Source organism: Sylvia atricapilla, chromosome 2 (assembly GCF_009819655.1).
Source record: "Sylvia atricapilla isolate bSylAtr1 chromosome 2, bSylAtr1.pri, whole genome shotgun sequence".
NCBI lineage: Eukaryota > Metazoa > Chordata > Aves > Passeriformes > Sylviidae > Sylvia > Sylvia atricapilla.
The window spans coordinates 54,675,628-54,693,883 of NC_089141.1; the positions used below are offsets into that span (position 1 = coordinate 54,675,628).

General features: G+C 39.4%; 1 protein-coding gene across 6 annotated transcripts in view; it reads left to right on the forward strand.

Annotated features, from left to right (window-relative positions):
• ENOX1 (ecto-NOX disulfide-thiol exchanger 1) overlaps positions 1-18,256 on the forward strand; it is a 307,210-nt gene that overhangs the window by 169,321 nt on the left and 119,633 nt on the right. For all 6 annotated transcript variants that reach the window (XM_066313327.1, XM_066313322.1, XM_066313323.1 and 3 more), the window contains 2 exons: positions 4,865-4,999; positions 5,834-5,971. In XM_066313327.1, the coding sequence (XP_066169424.1) occupies positions 4,990-4,999; positions 5,834-5,971 (148 nt within the window). In that variant the 5' untranslated portion in view covers positions 4,865-4,989. The remainder of the gene's footprint in view (positions 1-4,864; positions 5,000-5,833; positions 5,972-18,256) is intronic.

Below are 18,256 nucleotides of genomic sequence, written 5' to 3' on the forward strand. Positions count from 1 at the left end.
AGCATCCCCTCCCAGAAAAAAAGATTTCGTTCCAATAAAACTTTGGTACCTGATGTAATTTTTTATATGCTGTAGTAAATGCCTTTTGCAAATTATTGAAAGAAACCTGTTTTCCTTCAATTAGGTTTGAATTTCTGAATTTAGGTGATGTTTTCTAGGTGTTAACATACCATTCATCATGCAGAACAATGCCTCTTCTTGTAACTCTGTATATGCAATACTATAAAAAATAATTTTTAAAAGCCATCTTTGGAATCACATTGGAGATGGTCATTTTTCCATGTAGCCCGTGTAGGATGGCTATGGCACAAAAATATAATTTTCATTTATGCTACTATTATCTTTCTTCTTCATCATAAGATGGTCAGAAAGAAATTAACAGTGACTTGCAGCATATCCTTGTCCATATTTCTCCCTTCTTTACTGGGAGTCCTGTATGCAACTGGGGAAATAAAAACACTGGGAAGAACCAGTACAAAACACTTGATGTATTTTAGAAGACAGCCGGAGGTAGCCTGATAAATGACCTGTACTTTGGCAGGTCAGGTGGAGTGTGACCAACCTAATGACCACTGTCCTATGAATCACAGTGAATAGTAACAAACACTTTGAAATTGCCATTCTTTTAAGAACTGGAAAACTCGCCTAGTTGAAACAGTTCACAAGATTCCACATTGCTCCTTCCCATCTGTGTTTCCTCAAGAATCAGCACCAATAGCATTTAATGACTGTGACTTGTACTCCCAGGTTTCAAAAGGTTGATGCCATCAGTCTTTTTCCTTGAAGGATTTAGTGGTCACAAAAATTAGCCAAAGAGCTGAAATGACTGTAGGTCACTCAGCAGGTCAGTATCAGAGTTGGGCAGAGAACCTCCTCCTTGCATCCCAGGGCTGGCTGCTGACCCAGGCACTCCACAGAGCCTCGTTACAGTGGTGCATTTAATCAGCTTCACTGTGTTGTAACTCACTGTGGTGTTATGGATATCTAAAGGGTAGGATTTTAACTTCACAATCTGCTGTTATTGAATTAGTTTTATGTTGTGTTAATTTCTTTGTCTCATGGCATTCATTGCCTGCGATAATTGATGCACAATATATAACCGACTTCTGAATTCATTTGGGTAACTGCATTTAATTGCCTGGTATAAAATATGTGCACTAAGTACAATCTGCTATGACTGCTATGACTGAGAAGTGCTCATTGGTATGGACTTGAGGGTTCTTTATCTTCCTGACAACCTGTCTGAGGGAAGTCTAAATGTCTCCTGCAATTCACCATCCAAGGTACTTGCATTGGATCCCAAGAAGAGAGACCACCAAAAAAGTGTAACGTGAAATCGCTTTACAAAATGTTTGGCATCAAAATTTTGTTAATCAGCAGTTCTCAAATCAGAAAAGTTTTATTAATGTCCGTGCTTTTCCCAAACATCAAGGAATAGCAGGGTCCAGAATATTTTATACATTTTCTCCTGTAAATCAGGGTTATGGCTTTATTTGCTTCTGAAGTTACTCCCCTGGAGTAGAGTTACTCCCATGCACAAGTGTTTATAAAAACAGATTTCTTTTACATATATTTTCAGGTCATTAATGCCTGGAGGAGTATTAGTGAATTGTAAATCAGGAATGCTCTCTAAAGGTGTGATGTCAGTGAAATGTTGTTGGTTAATGTCTGCTCAGGTTACACAGGATCCCTGCATAAGCTTACACTTTCTTGCCTCTTTTCCAGTAACAGTGATTCAATTTATTATTAAGAAAGCAAGAATCGTTTCTAGTAGATGTATTTCTCATTAAACTTAGGATCTTGCTTTTTGTATGACTTAGACAGTGGGTTCGTTTGTTTTCCTTGCTTGTTTTGTTTCCAGTGTCATGAAGGGTATAATAGTGCAGTGTGTGAGCTACACAAAGAAATGCTGAAATTTGCCCAAAGCTGACTTTATTTTAAGCATTAATGAAACCTTCTCTATACAAATTTTCAGAAATTTTTAAACAAAAGCTAATGTTTGAGTCTAAATCAGGTACAAAATGCCTAGAAGACTATTTTAGCCATATTATGTTGCTCTGTGTTAATGTAACCACTGAGTTGTCACTAGAAGGGATGTTCACAATTAGTATTTTTCTTTTTAAAAGAGCTAGTTTCTACAGTCTGTGTCCTTCAGGATGGAGCATTAGTTCTGCCTACAGCTTGCTGCAAATTATTCAGTGTTCATAGGTTCGTTTATGCTTGTTATTCAGCTCTCTTCCACTGACAAAATAGCCTGCAGCAGTTCTTGGTTAGATAGAACTAGTTCCACTTTAGGCTCCTCACGTTCTCTTTTATGACTTTTCCCCTGGTTCACCCTGTACTGCATCCAGGTACTTTTGATAAAACAGTAGACCTGATGGTCAGAGAGAAAGCAAAGCTGCCCAGAGCCAGGGTGGGCTGGGAGAGTGTGTTTGAGCAAAGACTTCCTTGACTTATTGGGCAGACCTGGTGGTACAGTATACCATAAGTTTCACCAATTTAACCTACTGATCCTGCTATCGTTCATGTTCATGGCACTATATTCTTCTTCCTCGGCAAGGACTTGAACAAATTCTTGTAGATCATGAAAGTATACCAAAATTTTAAGTATGTGAACACCATGTCAGAAGGCAAACACCAAAAGGTCATTCCCAGTAGACTGAGGTGTGTTTGCCTAGCCCAGTGCATTTGCCTAGTCCTGCATTTCTGGTCCTGCACAACTGGTGCAACTGCAGTGTGGGCTTGGGCAGAAGGGTGTGTAGCATTCAGCAGCAGACCTATCACCTGGTACACACTCCACCAAACAGTAAAACATGGGCAAGGGAGATGATTTGGCAGAGAGGGTTTAATACCCATTTTCTTCCTCCTCTCACAGCAGTCCATGCCTCTCTGAGATGCCTTTGCCCCAAAACCCTGGGACAGTATCCCCTTCCTGCCCATAATGCTGTGGTGATGCATTATGGGGACAAGCAAGTAGCACACAGCAAGGTGTGAAGAGGCATTTCATCACCTTGGGTTTTAAATGCTCCTTTCTTCATCAAGGCAACAAGGCTGCTGGTCAGGGGAAGAGGTGGACCACTCTCATCTGGGCTATTCAGCATATATTTGTAAATCGGAATTGATTTGGCAGTGATTCATAAAGAACAAGGAGGGCTGTACTGTGTGAGAAATAACTTATTGACAAGGAATAATTCAGCTAGCTCTAACCTCAAAACAGATGTTTGTGGTCAGAAGTTTATAGCCTCAGTGGAAAGGGCTAAGTACAAGTTTAAAGAGCTGAACAGGAGACACCCAGGTTTTAAAAACTTGACATGAATCTTGGCTGCCTTGCCTTATGTTATAGTCACCTTCCCTGCAGAGGACTTCCATTCAGTATTTGTTTGGTGTTTATAGATGTTATTTAAAAGCTAATTTTATTATAAAAATATTTTATGTTATGTATAATGAATAGTGGAGATCAAATAAGAATTGGAATTGCAAATTCAAGTATTAAGGGTTGATAAATATTGACTTTTAAGGAGACCCGCTGTAGATTTGAACAAAATGCTTTTTAGCCTAGTATACTGGTTATTTGTAAATTACAACAAAGAAAAAAAAATGTAGACCATTTTCTGAGCCTGACTCTTTCTTCAATTTTACAGCCATTGATTTGGTCATGTTCCTACAAAATGATGTGTATGTACAGTGTCATGGAACTAAAACATAAAAGTTTCTGGCTTGTACTTTATGCACATCAAATAAAAAAAAAAAAAGAAAAGTGTGGGAGGTACTAACCTAAAATATAGTGTAATTATGTTAATTGTGTCTTTTCTAAAGATGAATCCTTAGGGTCTGCATGTTGGAGACCTCTTAATTATGGTCTTTCAAGTATCTTTTTAAAGTCAGCACAGCTATTCTAGGGCTGTTCAAGTCACCAAGATTCACCTGCACTGTGCTAATGACCTCCCTGAACACTTGTAAGCCTCCAGTGAGTTGCTGGCCCCTGGTACCCAACACCCTGGATCAGACCCCTTAGGCTACTGGACAGCAAAAAAAAAATTGACCCTTCCTTCACCCACAGTCCCATATACCTGGTGCACAGAGTAACTTGGGCTTGTGCATGTGGCGCAGTGTTTTCTGCCCCTGCTGGAGGTGCTGGGAGCTCACAGACTCTGCTCACACCTCCTGCCTGTCACCTGTTCATCCTGCTTTCTGATGAGCGGTGCACTGATAGGGTGAGCTTCCCAAACAACGACAGTAACAGCAAGAAGTTGTCCTATGTAAAATTTATGGCCTGACAGACATCTGATGAGAGCAATGTGTGTTAGCTAGAAACAGATACTGTGCTTTTGCTTCGAGCTAACTAAGCTCTGTGAGCCAAGGGTGCAGTGTTAGTTAAGGAGCAGGCATCATCTGCAGCTTTGTTAGGTTTTCTTTGCTACATCTCTGCAGGCTCCATTCTTTAAGTCCTTGCATAGTATTTTCTTTCCTCTTTCCATCTCAGAACAGACAACTATTTTCTTGAAACTTGCAACATCAGTTAATTGTTAACAGTAAAAAAAAAAAAAAAATCATATTCATCCCTTAATGTGTACTTTCAGCTGATGCCTTCAGGCCGAGGAGGCTGTGTAGCTGCTGATAAGACCTAATTTGTGAAGGGCTTTTCAGTGGCCTGACAGGTTCATACGTGGCGCTGTTTGTTCAGCAGGCAAGGAGGAGCTTTTGCTGGAATGCCTCTACAGAGGCTGTGAGATGTGTGCACAGAGGCTGGGGCTGGTGATCCCGAGGGAGAGTGTAGAAGCCTCGAGTGCCTCCCAAAGAGGTCAGTCTGTTGTTGTGCTCTGACTGTGGCACTGAGAGTTGATTTCCATCTTTTCTCTTTCAGAGCCTAATGAGCTGTGTGTGCACCCTATGCTTGGCGATAGCCCATCTCAAGATGCTGCTAATAGAGTAGCTGATTATTCCTAACTAAAGAAGTCTAACAGAAGAAAAAGGATCCAGGGAAAAGCAATGGCTGCCGGTAAATATCTCAGGTCTGCAAAGGCCGTAAGAAAATAACTGAAAATAACTTATTTCAGGTGTGGCTGGGGAGAGGCGAAGCAAAATTGTGTGATCTTGTGTCTAGTGTTTCAGTATTAGAAAGGTGCCATCCCTTAACTATCCCACCCACTCTTCCCCATTGAAGGAAGATTCATACCTGGACTGAGTCTATTTTGACCTTATTCATGATATTTCTCTTTTGGTTTTAGAAAAAACTTGGTATTTGTCATAGTGAATAGATTCTGCTTGATCTCTTTTTAGTTAGGGGATAATGTATTCTTAAAGCTTACAAAAAAAACCCCACACCTTATGGAAAATAGCTCTTTCCTTGGGGTGTGTTTGCTTCTCACCAGTTTCAGGCAAGTTCCACAATTATTCCTGTATTATTAAGCTCTATCAGAGTGTTGCAGGACAATTTATTCAGGTTGGGAGGGGCCTCAGAAGGTCTCCAATCCAACCTCCTGTTTAAAGCAGGGCCAGAGATAGGGTCAGACCAGATATTCAGGGCTTTATTAGGTTAAGTCTTGAAAGGTGCCAGGGACTATGACTGCACAACCTGTTCTACTTCTTTACTATCCTCATGGTGAAATAGATTTTTCCTTGTACTTTACATCTGTTGAATGTTTCCAATATCTTTGTGCTGTATTATACAATAACAAGAACTATTATCAGTGATCTAAAGGTGAATCGTAATTAAGAAACAAAACAAACTCACAATACATGGTTGTTGTGATACCTAGTTTTCACTAAAAGTTTTGGTTAAATATTGTTGTGAATTGGCTTTTCTACTTACATCATGTTTATTTTCTTGCAGCAGCTGATGGTTTGGGAAGTATAGCTATAGATACCACACAGCTTAACATGTCAGTCACTGATCCCACAGCTTGGGCTACAGCTATGAATAATCTGGGGATGGTTCCAGTAGGATTAGCAGGACAACAGCTTGTGACAGGTAAGATTTTTCTTTTCTTAAAAACATCATTTGCACCAGTCTTGAATTCTTCATGTCCTTTGAAAAATACATGGAATGTTTTCTGAGGTTATTATACCTTTATGTTCTGAAAACATCACCTGTGATTAATATTGCATACTGTGTATTAGTCTCCTCTTATAGTAGGTATGTAATCCATATTATATTTTAACCTTGTGAAGAACTAAAACTCTCAGGGGAAATTGAACAGCTAAACCATCAATCTTTATGCTGGGTCAAGACTAGGAGGCAAGTCGTGTAAGAGGAACATTTTTTTGTTTCTCTGTTCAAGCAGGATGTCTTGAGGTTCTGCCAAGGAATACCCTGGGCTGAGAACTCTTGACTGGAGATTTTGGAGTTATGTTAATTGGGCAGAAAATCATGAAGCCTGTCCAGTTCATATGCTCAGTTGATACTAGTGAAGTGAAGCTTTTCCTGTCAGGTGTGTGCTTATTTACTTTCTGACTGGTTCCATAAAATTGAGTGTCAAGAGATTGTTCTTGTTAGAACTTTGTCATTTACTTCCCAGTCGTAGTTTGGGAGAGTGTTACAAGGGATCACTTCCTGTAACACCCACAAAAACAGTATTTTGAAACCAGCAATATTTTACAGATAAGACTGCACATAGCAGACTTTGTTATCAACAGTAGAGGCCAAATTAGTTGGAAACATTAAAACTTCTTTGTTCCTGTGATGTAGAGAACGATTATTTGTAAATGGGTGGGTGCCCTGTACACACAAGCCACATGGTAGGCATATGACAGATTCCCTCTGGAAGCTGCACTGCCCGTTCAGCTTAGGAAGAGCTGTGTAATATCTGTATCAGGGCAGCATTCTGTCACATTCCACACAGACATGGATGCAGTGAGCCAGGTCATGATGTAAATCACTCTGCTTGCCTCACCAGGGAGGCCTGATGCTTAATTTTGGCCAAATATGCCCCCTCCTGACACTGGGGACTGAGTGGAGCTGTGCCAGTTCACAGCTGATGGTCTGGCTTTGAATTACCTGTTTTACAGGCTGGTACACTAAGCTGCAAGAAAGTTGATTTATAACGAATCAGTCTCAAGCAGAGAGTTGAGCTGGTGGAGGCTGTGAACTGACTGGTGATCTCTGGCTTTAACCCCATGCTCGTGATTAAAAGAAACAAGCAAAGCCATCCTCTCCTTGGGATCCAATTGTCTTCAATGCTTCTGTCAACAACCTGGATGCAGAAGCTGAGTCCACACTAAGTTTACTGATGATACTAAATTAAAGAGAAGCTGTTGATTCTCTGGAGGGTAGATTGGCCTAATAGGGAGCGTGGATAGATTACAGGGCTGGCCAATCACCAACTGTGTGATATTTAATCAGGACAAATGCCAGATTCTGCACCTGGGACTATGTAATCCTGGATGTATGAGCGGACTGGAAGAGAAGAGGCTGGAATGCAGCCCTACAGAAACAATCTGGTGGGTTTTGCTGGTGGGAAGCTCAGTATTGGTCAAAAATGTGTCCTGGTGGCCAAAAGGGCCAACGTGGCTGCATTAGGCACAATGTAACTAACCACACAAAAGAAGTCTCTATCCCACTTTCCTCAGTTTTGGTGCAGTGGTAAGTGTCATATGAAAAATACGAAAGTGATGAGTGTGTTCAAAGGAAGGCAACAAAGATGATGACAGGGACTAGAGAGCAAGGCTTGAGGAGCAGCTATGGATACCAGGTTTGTTCAGCTTAGAGAAGAGGAGGCTGAGGAGTTGCTGTCTACGACATCCTGATGAAGGTCAGTGCAGAGGGTGATGCTGGTCTCTTCTCTCTGTGTCTGGGTGTGGGATTTGAGGGAATGACTTAAAGCTGCATCAGGGAATTTGTTATTTGGAAAAAGTTCTTCTCTGTGAGGGTGGTCAAGCACTGGAACAAGCTACTCAGAGACATGGTCATGGCTTGTTGTTCAAGAAGTATTTGGACAACATTCTTGGGTACATGCTGTGATTTGTACCATGTGGAGTTACTAGCTGAACTTGATCATTGTGAGTCTATTCGAGTTCAGAACATTTATTGATTCAATATGTTGATGGGGAAACAACTTTTTCCATTTTCTGGTGAGGATTTACCTGCAGATGTGCTCAACTTGAACGTTATTACCTCCAACCTGAAAATAATCACATGTCAAAATCAGCTTCTGCTGCTTTCATTTATAAGCATCCTAGTTGCATTTCCTGTGGAAGTTTGCCCTGCCTTTTTATCTTGCTCTATTCTGTCTCTTCAGTTTTGGTGTAAATTTTGTCCTCAGATGTGCTGTGCAATCCCTACATGGCAGCCTCATCTCAGGTGCAGTGCTTTTCCTCACAAGGGAGGTTCTCCAGGATTTTATACCATTGACAGCCCCCTGCTGTAATTTCCATAATTATGTGTATCACGTATTGTAAAGATGTTGTACAAGTCAGTTCATATTTGTTCAGCATTTTCAATGTATGAAAGGTGCCATAAGTAATAAATATTAATTACTGAAGTGCTGCCTGATTTCTCTACAGGTGCAGAATAACTTCTTTTCTTTCCTTTTGTTTTTCTTTGTTTCAGACTTCTTTGTCTTTTCAAGGTAAATAGGTGCTTAGACACTTCATTATATTTCCTTAAGATTCATAAGTTTTTGACATATTTTCTTTATGACAGATCCATAATAGCAAAACTTCAGTTTGCCATGGAAATACTTATAGATTTATTTGCTCTAATATATTTACTGTATCTTTTCAGTGAGGGTTTGCATCATTATGCACAGACAAATATCTAACTGGTCCCTAGCTATTTCCAGCTTTTTCATTTTTTGTTATTATTTCTAGTAACAAAGTCAGCTTTGTCAGCAGTCACATATTGCTTTTGCTACTGTCATCTGTTACATTTCTCTGAGATGAAAATGACGCAACCATGTCCCAGTGCTATCTATCTCCCCATCTCTAAAATTCTATGTTATTCTTTTTGTTGTTTTGTTGTTGGTTTTGTTTGGGTTGTTTTGTTGTTGTGGTTGGTTTTGGGTTTTTTTTGGATTTTTGTCCTCAGCCTTGTTGATGGCTAGGAAAGCAGTGAGTAGTTTAGATTAATCTTGGAGAGACTATGGTCTTTACTGGATATCTTTTCATAACCTGCCATAGTCTGAAATTTGGGGTGTGGTATTCACCTGCATCCTGACATATCTCTTAGTCCTCTGATCTCTCAGTGCTGAAAGGACTTAAGCATTGATGCACTTTCGTTCCCCAAACTGACCAGTTCCTGATTGCTCTGCAGGGCATTTTTGTTCTCAATGTATAGGGTCCGTACTAACTACTAACCTCTTTTTAGAGGTTTCTCAAGACTTTTTTTCCCCCAGCAGTTCTTAACTTCACTGCTGTGTAACACGCTGGGATACTGCCTTCTAACAGTTAATGGTCCCCAGTTTGCAATCTGTGAGGCTCTTGTCTAGCTCAAGAGTTTGCTAAAATCACAACTAAAGCTTCTGCAGCATCTGGCCAATACTCTCCTCTCAGTCTGGGATGATGGTAACTAATCAAGTTTAAGCACTGCTAACCTTTTAATACCAGTTTAGGTGATATCTGCACTCTATTTAATTCCTTATCTCCCAGTGCTGTAAAATTGGATTTTTGATCTAGGCAAATGTCAGAACCTTTCATTTGTAAAGATGGATTCCTGTTCATAGTTATATAATATCTCTCATGTGTCTACATATATTTTGCTTACACCTATTCAGAAAACTTACTTTTTTCCATGTATTTGGTTGCTGCATTACATGTACACCACTATATGCATTTATACATTATATATACATAATCCATACAATAAACTGTAGTTTAATAATACATTAGTTAAAGTGTTAAAGATTGATGTGGAATAGTTATGGCTGAAAAGTATTTTCAGTCTATATTTCCCCTTTCAGCAGGTTATAATTTCTTTTAAAAATGTACCTTTTAGGCTGAATTTTCTCAGAGGAAAGAAAGATCTGGAAAAGTTGGAGGAAGTCTGTTAAACTGCTTTTGAATTATCCAGGCCTTAAAATTGCTGTTTTCTCTGCTTTGAGACTTTGAGAAAAATGGTGAGGTGAGAGGAGAAGGTTAGTTTGTAGTTCATCTTTTTGAGAACTAAATCCTCTTTTTGCACTCAGCAACACTGATTCAAGCACATCTTTCAAGTGCATTCAAGTCTGCTGTTTTCTTAGGTTTTAGGACTAGAAGAAATACTCAGTGACCTAAGCCAATCGAGAATGTTTTATTTTGCTTTTGCACTGGTACTTTTTAAATGCAATTTTAACATTCCTGAATTTAGAGTTCTTGCACTTTCATTTATTTCAGCAAATGCCATCAGGTCACCTGTTTTCTAAGGGAAGATATCCTGCTGAGAAAATTATTTACTTCTCTAGTTCAGTTCAGTTGTCCTTTCACTAATTAACCAGTGCTCTGAGAAACAGGAAGCAATTTTGAGGCACTTTCCTCCAGATGTCCTAAACATTTGTGATCCAAAAATGGCGTATGTCAAAAAGTTCCCCAGAACAAATGAACCTGAAGAGTGGTACACAAGTGGTAATTTATTTAGCCTTTACGTTAAGCTCATGCCCTGTGACGCATATTTGTGCTCTTACAGAGTAAAATAACAAACCACAAGGGCAGACATCCAAGATGAAAGTTACAGGTCTGCCTGGAAGTCAGGGGTATGTCTGAAAACTGATGCCTTCTGCTTATTTCCAGAATAATTATTAAAGCATCTTGTTCCATAAGAGTCTGGCCAATATGCCTCAGCCTCGAGATACTAAAATTTTAAGTGACACCCAGTTCTTGTATTTTTTTTTTCCCTGAAGTTAGTCTTTGACCACTTGTACAAAATCCTAGTGAAATCAGAGACTAGGAACCTTCGAAGCCTAACATCTTGCTTACCAAAACATATAAAAGAATATAATTTTTGTGGCTTCAGGCATGTATTTTTTAGACACCAGAAGTTGTGAAATATTAGGCACTTACATCGACCTTTCTGTTTTTCCATTTGTCTCTGCTTTCCCCACACACTGGTCTTTTGACCTGATTTCAGTGGAACATAGGAGCTGTCAATTCCAATCAGGTCACCTCACTCAGGATTGTGCTTTTGACAGTGTTGGGTACCAGATACTTCGTAGAGAGAGATCCACAAAGCAAATCGGTGTTGAAGTGCTGCTCTCTCCGATGCGCTGTCCTCTTGATCATTAATAAATAGAATGAAGTTCCCAGAAATTATCTATCCAAATCAAGTCGTAGTTCAGGAAAACTGCACTTTTGGAAGCAGTATTTGCTGCAGTAAATAGTTACAATCCTGAAACTGTAACCCCAGATGTACTTTTTGATAAGTGAAAGATTTGTGAAATTTTGATCTAGGGACTCCTAAATCTCAAGACACAAGGTTAAATGTCCTTCCCAAAATTTTATTAGCTTGAAGCCTACAATTGTATGGAGTCATAATATTCAGACTCTCTTTTCCTTCTGAATGAAGACTGTAACTAAAGGCAATCACTATATTCAAATTCCAGGCATGCTTTATTAATTATTGTTCGCTGCAGGTCATCATATGCTGACTAAATTGTAAACATATTCCTCACTGTTCTGCTTGCGTACCATTTTTGTAACGTTAACGAGGAAAAATCAAATAAAGTAGAAAATCAAGATATATTTGATTATATTCAGCAGCTCCTCAAAGAAAGACTGTAAAGTGCTGAAGTTTTTAAGAAGTCAGCTGGCCGGAGGACTCTGCCAATTCTTGTGTGCATACCTCTTCTTCTGTGGCCTCTCCATTACTGAAGGCTTGGAGCCACTGGTAGCCATCTGGCAGTCTCATTTCACTCTACCCCTCCTACCCTGTTACCTATTAAAGCTTCCTTTTTCTACACTACATTGCTTAGCCACTAATCCAACGTGCTGATGAGTCCATAACTCAAATCATCCAAGAAAAAGCCTAACAAAACACAGCTTCCTTTTCTGTAATTAACACTTAACTCCTATCTCATTATAGTCTTATCCACAAAAATTTTTGAAGTGAGTCACTTGTATAATGAGCTGAAGATAGTCACTTTTCCAAGGAAAAAAATGCTTGAGCATCTATAATTTGTGACTGAATTTTAGCACTCACCAGATGTAAGCTTTGTTGTGCACAGGCAGCTGTTTGAGGCGCTCCACGAGCTCAGGTTCTCCTGCCTGTAAAAGCTGCAGACCACAAGAGCTGAAGAGTTCAGCAGCTCCATGGCACAGTAGTATTCAGTGTCTTTATCCCTTATCTGAATGCTGCACTGGTTTGACATCTGGCAGTAAAAAAGATATCAAAAATCTTAATAAAAGCCACATTTTTCATCTCTTATAGCTTCCCAACCTGTTTTATGCATTGTGTTTTGTTAACAAGTCAGCCTATGATGCAAAAGAAATGTAGTAAGGTGTGCTCTGAAAAAAAATAAATTCTGATTTTTATTTTAGTTCCTTTCTATCTTATCATCTTCAATATAGAAACATTTTAGTCAAAAGGGAAAGATATACCATTCAAATTATCTGAATGACCCATCAGAATAATAGCAGTTGTATGAAACATACTCTAAAGGATTAGTGTTGTATTTATACCTAGATAAAGCTACGTATTTTTATTACCAAGACACAGGAGAACAGCAAGGGTGAGAGACAATAGGTACTGTGGGAATCCCAGTATGTAGAGCCACTGGGAACATCTCTAAAGTATTATATACTAGTGTAACAAGTGGGTTTTTTCATTGACCTGAAAAGCGCCTGCAGAGTTAATCACACTTTCTATAGTGTGAGTGTTACTCAAGGAGACTTCACTCCAGGGGACATTAAAGTGCTAGGAACAAACACAGTCAGTTTACCACAGGAAAAGGAGAGAAAGATTTGACAGCCAGAGGAAATGTGGCAGAAACTCTTGAGTGCCTTTTGACACGCTATCAGGGTTAAGTGTGCCTCTTAGGTCATTCAAGTACCTCCTCTATATTAGACCTTAATTGAGGCCAGGGATGAAGATAATGATTAAAATCTGCTCAGTGCTTGAAGATAAATAGTACTTTTTAACATGGTGTGAAGGGCTGAATGTCCCAAGTAAAGAGATTCAGAGGTGAGCAGGGCCACATAGAAGGCAGTGCTAAGTGCAAAGCTTGTGTTAAATACAGAATGGAGTTTTTTTAGGAATGTGGTGTCTCTCTTTCTGCTGTTATACATCTATCCAAGCCAGTTAACAATTTAGGAAAACAGACTGATTACTATTTGGCGTAGTCTTCTTAATGGTCTCAAAATACTGGAGTAAATTTATGATACAAGCCATATTGTTTGGAGGTTTTGGCATTTTGTTTTAGGATTTTTTAAAAATAAGTCCTGGCTGTTGGTAATTATACCACCAACAATCTGTTTGGCATGTTCTTATTTGATGTTACAGTAAAGTAACATAAGGAAATATTTTATTTTTGCAGAAGTTTTCCCCATCTTTTATCTTGCCTTGGAAAGCCTCCATTCCTATTATTTTCCATGTGTTTGTTTATTCTAGACTAGAAAGCCCACGAGTAATTATGAGCATCCCACTGTATAAAGGAAGCCAAGAGACTGTTGGGAATCATTTGCTACTGGCCGTTTAATTCTGTTGGATTATAGTTTTGTCTGCAGCACTTTCCCTTCCAAGGATCCCAGGTTCCTTGGCCAACACAGAGAGCCCAGTGTAACCTGGGTGACATACAATTTTCTGATGGAAAAATTGAGTTATTATGGATAGAAGTCAATAGAACAAGCAGATTGACCATTTTAGCTAATCAAAGGCAATGTTTGAATACTGGATCACATAAATTAAGGGATGAAAAAGGCTTGTTAATGGCAGGCTGCTCGAAGGTGAGCTGCTGAGCACAGTTGTGGTGTCTGGGTGGCAAAGGGGAAGTAATGCTACCTGAAGCCCTTAGGCCGAAGCTGTTTACAGGTGCTGATCCACAGGGGATGGACACAGCAGTCCCAAGAGTCATCTCAGTCCCAAGTTAGCTCAGTCTATGCGGAGTGTTCTCAGGAGGGTGCAGATGGTGCCGCCTGCGGCAGTCCCAGAGCAAAACTTACTGGGAGGAGTAGACTTGAATATGAATGGATCCCAAGGCAGCAACCCCAAATCAAGGCCATAAAATCCTTTGTTCTTCCCCATTTAGGCTCAAATTTTGCCTGCATGTTTGATGCTTAGAGCTTGGCCCCTGGAGAGGAAGCATCAGAAGCCTAATTTCTGTGTTTTAGCTTGAGGAGAAGAACATAAGCATGGTTTTCTTTCCTCTCTGCCACCTGCGCTTCAAATGCCCTTTTCTTATAGCATGAGAACTAGGTCTCAAAAAGAGCATGAAGATGCACATTCAGTTCAAGGCAGGAGTCTGTCTGTGAAATATGAGCAGATCCAATCAGTGTGGAAAAAAAGTCTTTTGATGGTCCTCACTGAAGAAGAAAATTTAAGGGTTTAAGTTAGCCTAATCTCTGGGCATGTGAAGGAGTTTGTAACAGAATACTTCATTAATGTTGTCTTTGGTCAGATTAACAATGGATTTGCCACACCTTCCCGTGCTCTGGTGGTGACAAATGATGTGCGTGACAGCAGCTCTGAGTAATGTCTCTGAATGGGAAGCAGCTGGCCACTGGAGTAGTTCCATTAGTGGACGTGGAGGTGAAAGATAATTAAGCTTAATGCATACAATATGCTCTAACACACTGTAGTATAGATTTAGATTGTATTCTGCCCAAATATAAAAGATATTCTGTTACTGTAGCTTCAGAAATTTAATAGCTCTATTCATGAGCAAGAACAGCTTTATCTGTCTTTCCTGGTCTTGCACATTTCTTATTCCAGTTTTTCTTTTCCTAAAAAATTATTTGCTTGGCTCTAGCAGATTTTCCTTTATAGGTAATCTCCTCCTCCTGACCACAATGCCTACATTATTTAGTAATTATTTGTTATTTCCATTCAGGAAAGGCTTAGAGATACAGAGCTCTAGTAAGTTAAACAATGCCTGAACCCTTAAGAGTCAATCCTGGCCCAAATTGCACATGGTCTGTTTTCTTTCACTTAGATAAACCAGGTAGGTAAGGGACTTCATGGAAACAATGGGATAATACTGATTGGCATGAAAAGCAACAGTGATTATGGAGCTTCCTGTCTATTATGTGGGTTTTTTATAGGTATCTTGGCACAGCAGTAATACGGTACTAAGTGAAAAAGCAGTTTTAACTCTATCTGATATTCAGAGTCAGGCTCTGAAGAACAGGAAGACTGTTGTGCACATTAGAAATAGGCAGCCAATTCCTACCTTCTCTTTCTCTTTGACTATGCTGCTGTGATATTTAGAGAAGGATTTGGAAAAGGTAAGGGAGAGAGCTTTGGTAGTTTTTAGAGAAGACAGCACTGTGGGAGAAGGTGCAGATGTGCTTAATGTCACCTTTCTCGTAAAGATCTAGTAGCACAAGCTGTGTTTCAAAAAAGACTTGTCCAGACTGCATTGAAGGGAGAGGGCAAGTTGTATGCTTCTCCAACACTTTTTGTTCTTTCTGACACAATTGTATTTCAAGTGGTTCATTTTCCTAGCAATAAATGTGGAATATTATAACCAACAGCAGTGTTAAAGTTTTACCTTCTTTTGAGCAGCATCTGTCAAATGTATTTAACCCTTCTGTTGGAAACCTCCTATTTCAGGTCTTGATCTATAATTGGACTTGCATGACTTTGACCTTTGCAAGAATAGCCACTGAAACCTTTTTTTCTGGCACATTTTGGTAACAATTTTGGCACTTTAATTAAGCATGCTTAATTGAAGCATTTTAGGGACATTGCAGATTACCCTAACCTTTATCTGTTATAATAGGCAGAACCAAAAATTAAGTATTCATTAAAATAGCAATAAATTCACCAAAACAAGAGGACAAGAAAAAGTGACTAGATCTTTTTGTCTTTTAATTCACACTAAATGTGTTTAAACCCAAACACAGTGCTGCTGTCCTTTAATGTAATAAATGTCACAGCATCCTTTTCTTTCTTCATTGTGTTTTTAATACTTTCATAACCTTCTAGGACTTAGACAAAGGCCATGGGTTGTGAACAGAAAGAGCTCAGAAGCTGCACCTGAATTTCAGGACTGTGTGCATGTAGCAGGGAATGGGAGGAATCTGCAGCTGAGAAGCTGACTAGCTGATTTTAATGAACTGCTTATTATAAATATTTTGCATCCTTTTATCTTATTAGCCAGAATTTAGTATACAAAAAAAAAAATCAAGTACAAGTTTGTTCTTGCTATTCATCAACCTCTGTAGAAAAAGATTTCTCTTCTAGTTCTTCCTACATATGTTGCTTTTTAACTTTGTGTCCTTTTGTTCTGGTCTGTCTAATTACCTCAAGTAGATAATCAAGCTTGATTTTATAATAAACCATGGCTGGCTCAGGCTTGTCATGACTGATTTGTCGACTCCCAAGACTAAAGACTTTCAACCTCAAGACTAAGATCATTTCTGGCTTCAATTCAGGGTATTAATTCTGAACTTTAGAATCTAAATGTGGTTTGGAACACGTTTTTTGTGTTTTCCCTTCAAAAAAAAGAAAACTGACCGCATTTCTGTTGTTGGGGTTTTTTTTTTTGGTGGTGATGTTTGAGTGGAATTTAAACTGGAATTAAGATAGAACAAACCCAAACCATCTGATTCTGCAGAAGCAGGCTTGCATGTAACCACCATTGCAAAGGTTGAAGGTAAGGGGGCTGTTATGTATTAATGGAAGTTACTAGTAGAGGGCCTTCAAAGCAAACATGCATCAACATCAAGGAACCCAGCATGTACTTCCCTATAACTTCAGCACCGCCTAATGGGGTAGAGTGTGTCTCCACACATGTGCATGCCTTCAAAATGTAAAGGTGCTCAGGAAACAGATGATAGCTAATGACTCATATATACCATTTATGTCCTTTAGGGACTGCCTCTCTTCCAGTGTTTTACTTCAGCAAGAGAACTCATTAGGGACACAAGAGCTAACCATCCTTCCAACTATTCATACAGGGATTTGAGGCCCTGGGTTCTCAGTGGAGGGTTTTTTTACCTCAGCTCTTTTAGCAGTTGTGTTCCTACCTCCCTGTTTTCTCATTCCCCCAGTCTCTGCTTTTCCATCAACAAAGCAGTGTCATAGATTTGAATGCAATCTCTCAAGTGCTAGATGCCTACTAATGGGCATGAAGGTCTCAGTTTCCTCAAGTGTAATAGAGGGATTCCATTACTCACAGAATCATGTAACAGAATCATCACACATATGCATGTTCTAGCCACTCTTTCTGGGTACCGCGATTCTCCCTTCTGAATGCTAACAGGCATCAGGTTATGGATCTAGTGGCATATTTTGAGAGTTTTCATGCTGGAATTCAAAGACAGTTTGGGGGTTTAGCTATTTCCTAGGTGTTTGCCTTATTCTCATTCAATCATTTCACATTCTTCCAATGCAGGATAGCATCCGGCCTCTGTGGACTGTGTTCTGTGAAAGCTGCATCTCACTAGACTGGATTACATGACTTATTATTTGTTGTGCTTCCAAGATTTGTTTAATCTATAGCCTTGAGATACTCTGTCTAATGCCTCATCCACATATGTATATAGTAAGCATGAACTAAAGATGTCCTCTGGCAGACTTTTTTGATTCCTCACCATGTTTTTATGATCAAAAGATGACAATCTGTAATAGTTTTCTTTTACAGTTGCGTTATAGATTGAAAATATCAGGAAAGTGCACAATACTTGATGGCTGCATAAAAATAGAGTTTATAGGTCTGCAAGTTCTTTATGCTCTGCAAACTCATTTTGGGATTTAAAGGGTAACAAACCTGTTTTTTGCTCTGGCATCAGTAAAAGACAGTAATAAGATGTTGTTGGGCAAATATTGTTGTTCCAGCCTTGATTGTCCCCCCTGGAGTTTCAGAGATGAACATAGAGAAGATCCCAGGATGAGGTGGAGAAAGCCCCTCCATCAATAATACAGACCAGAATAGGACCCAGTTTCCCTATTCCATTTGTAGAGCTTTGCTGAGCCAGCAGGAATAAGAGGTTGTAACTTTTTTCTCCCTTGTGTTAGTAAAATAAAGGAAAATTAATCTGACCATAAAAGTTAAGGCTTCACCTGTCTTTTAGATTAGAAAACCTGTGAAAAAAGTAAACAAAAAAAGTCCTTTCCATCACATATAATTAACCCCTTCATTTAAAGCCCAGGTCCACTCACAGCCTGGGCTGTGACCTCAGAGACTGTGCC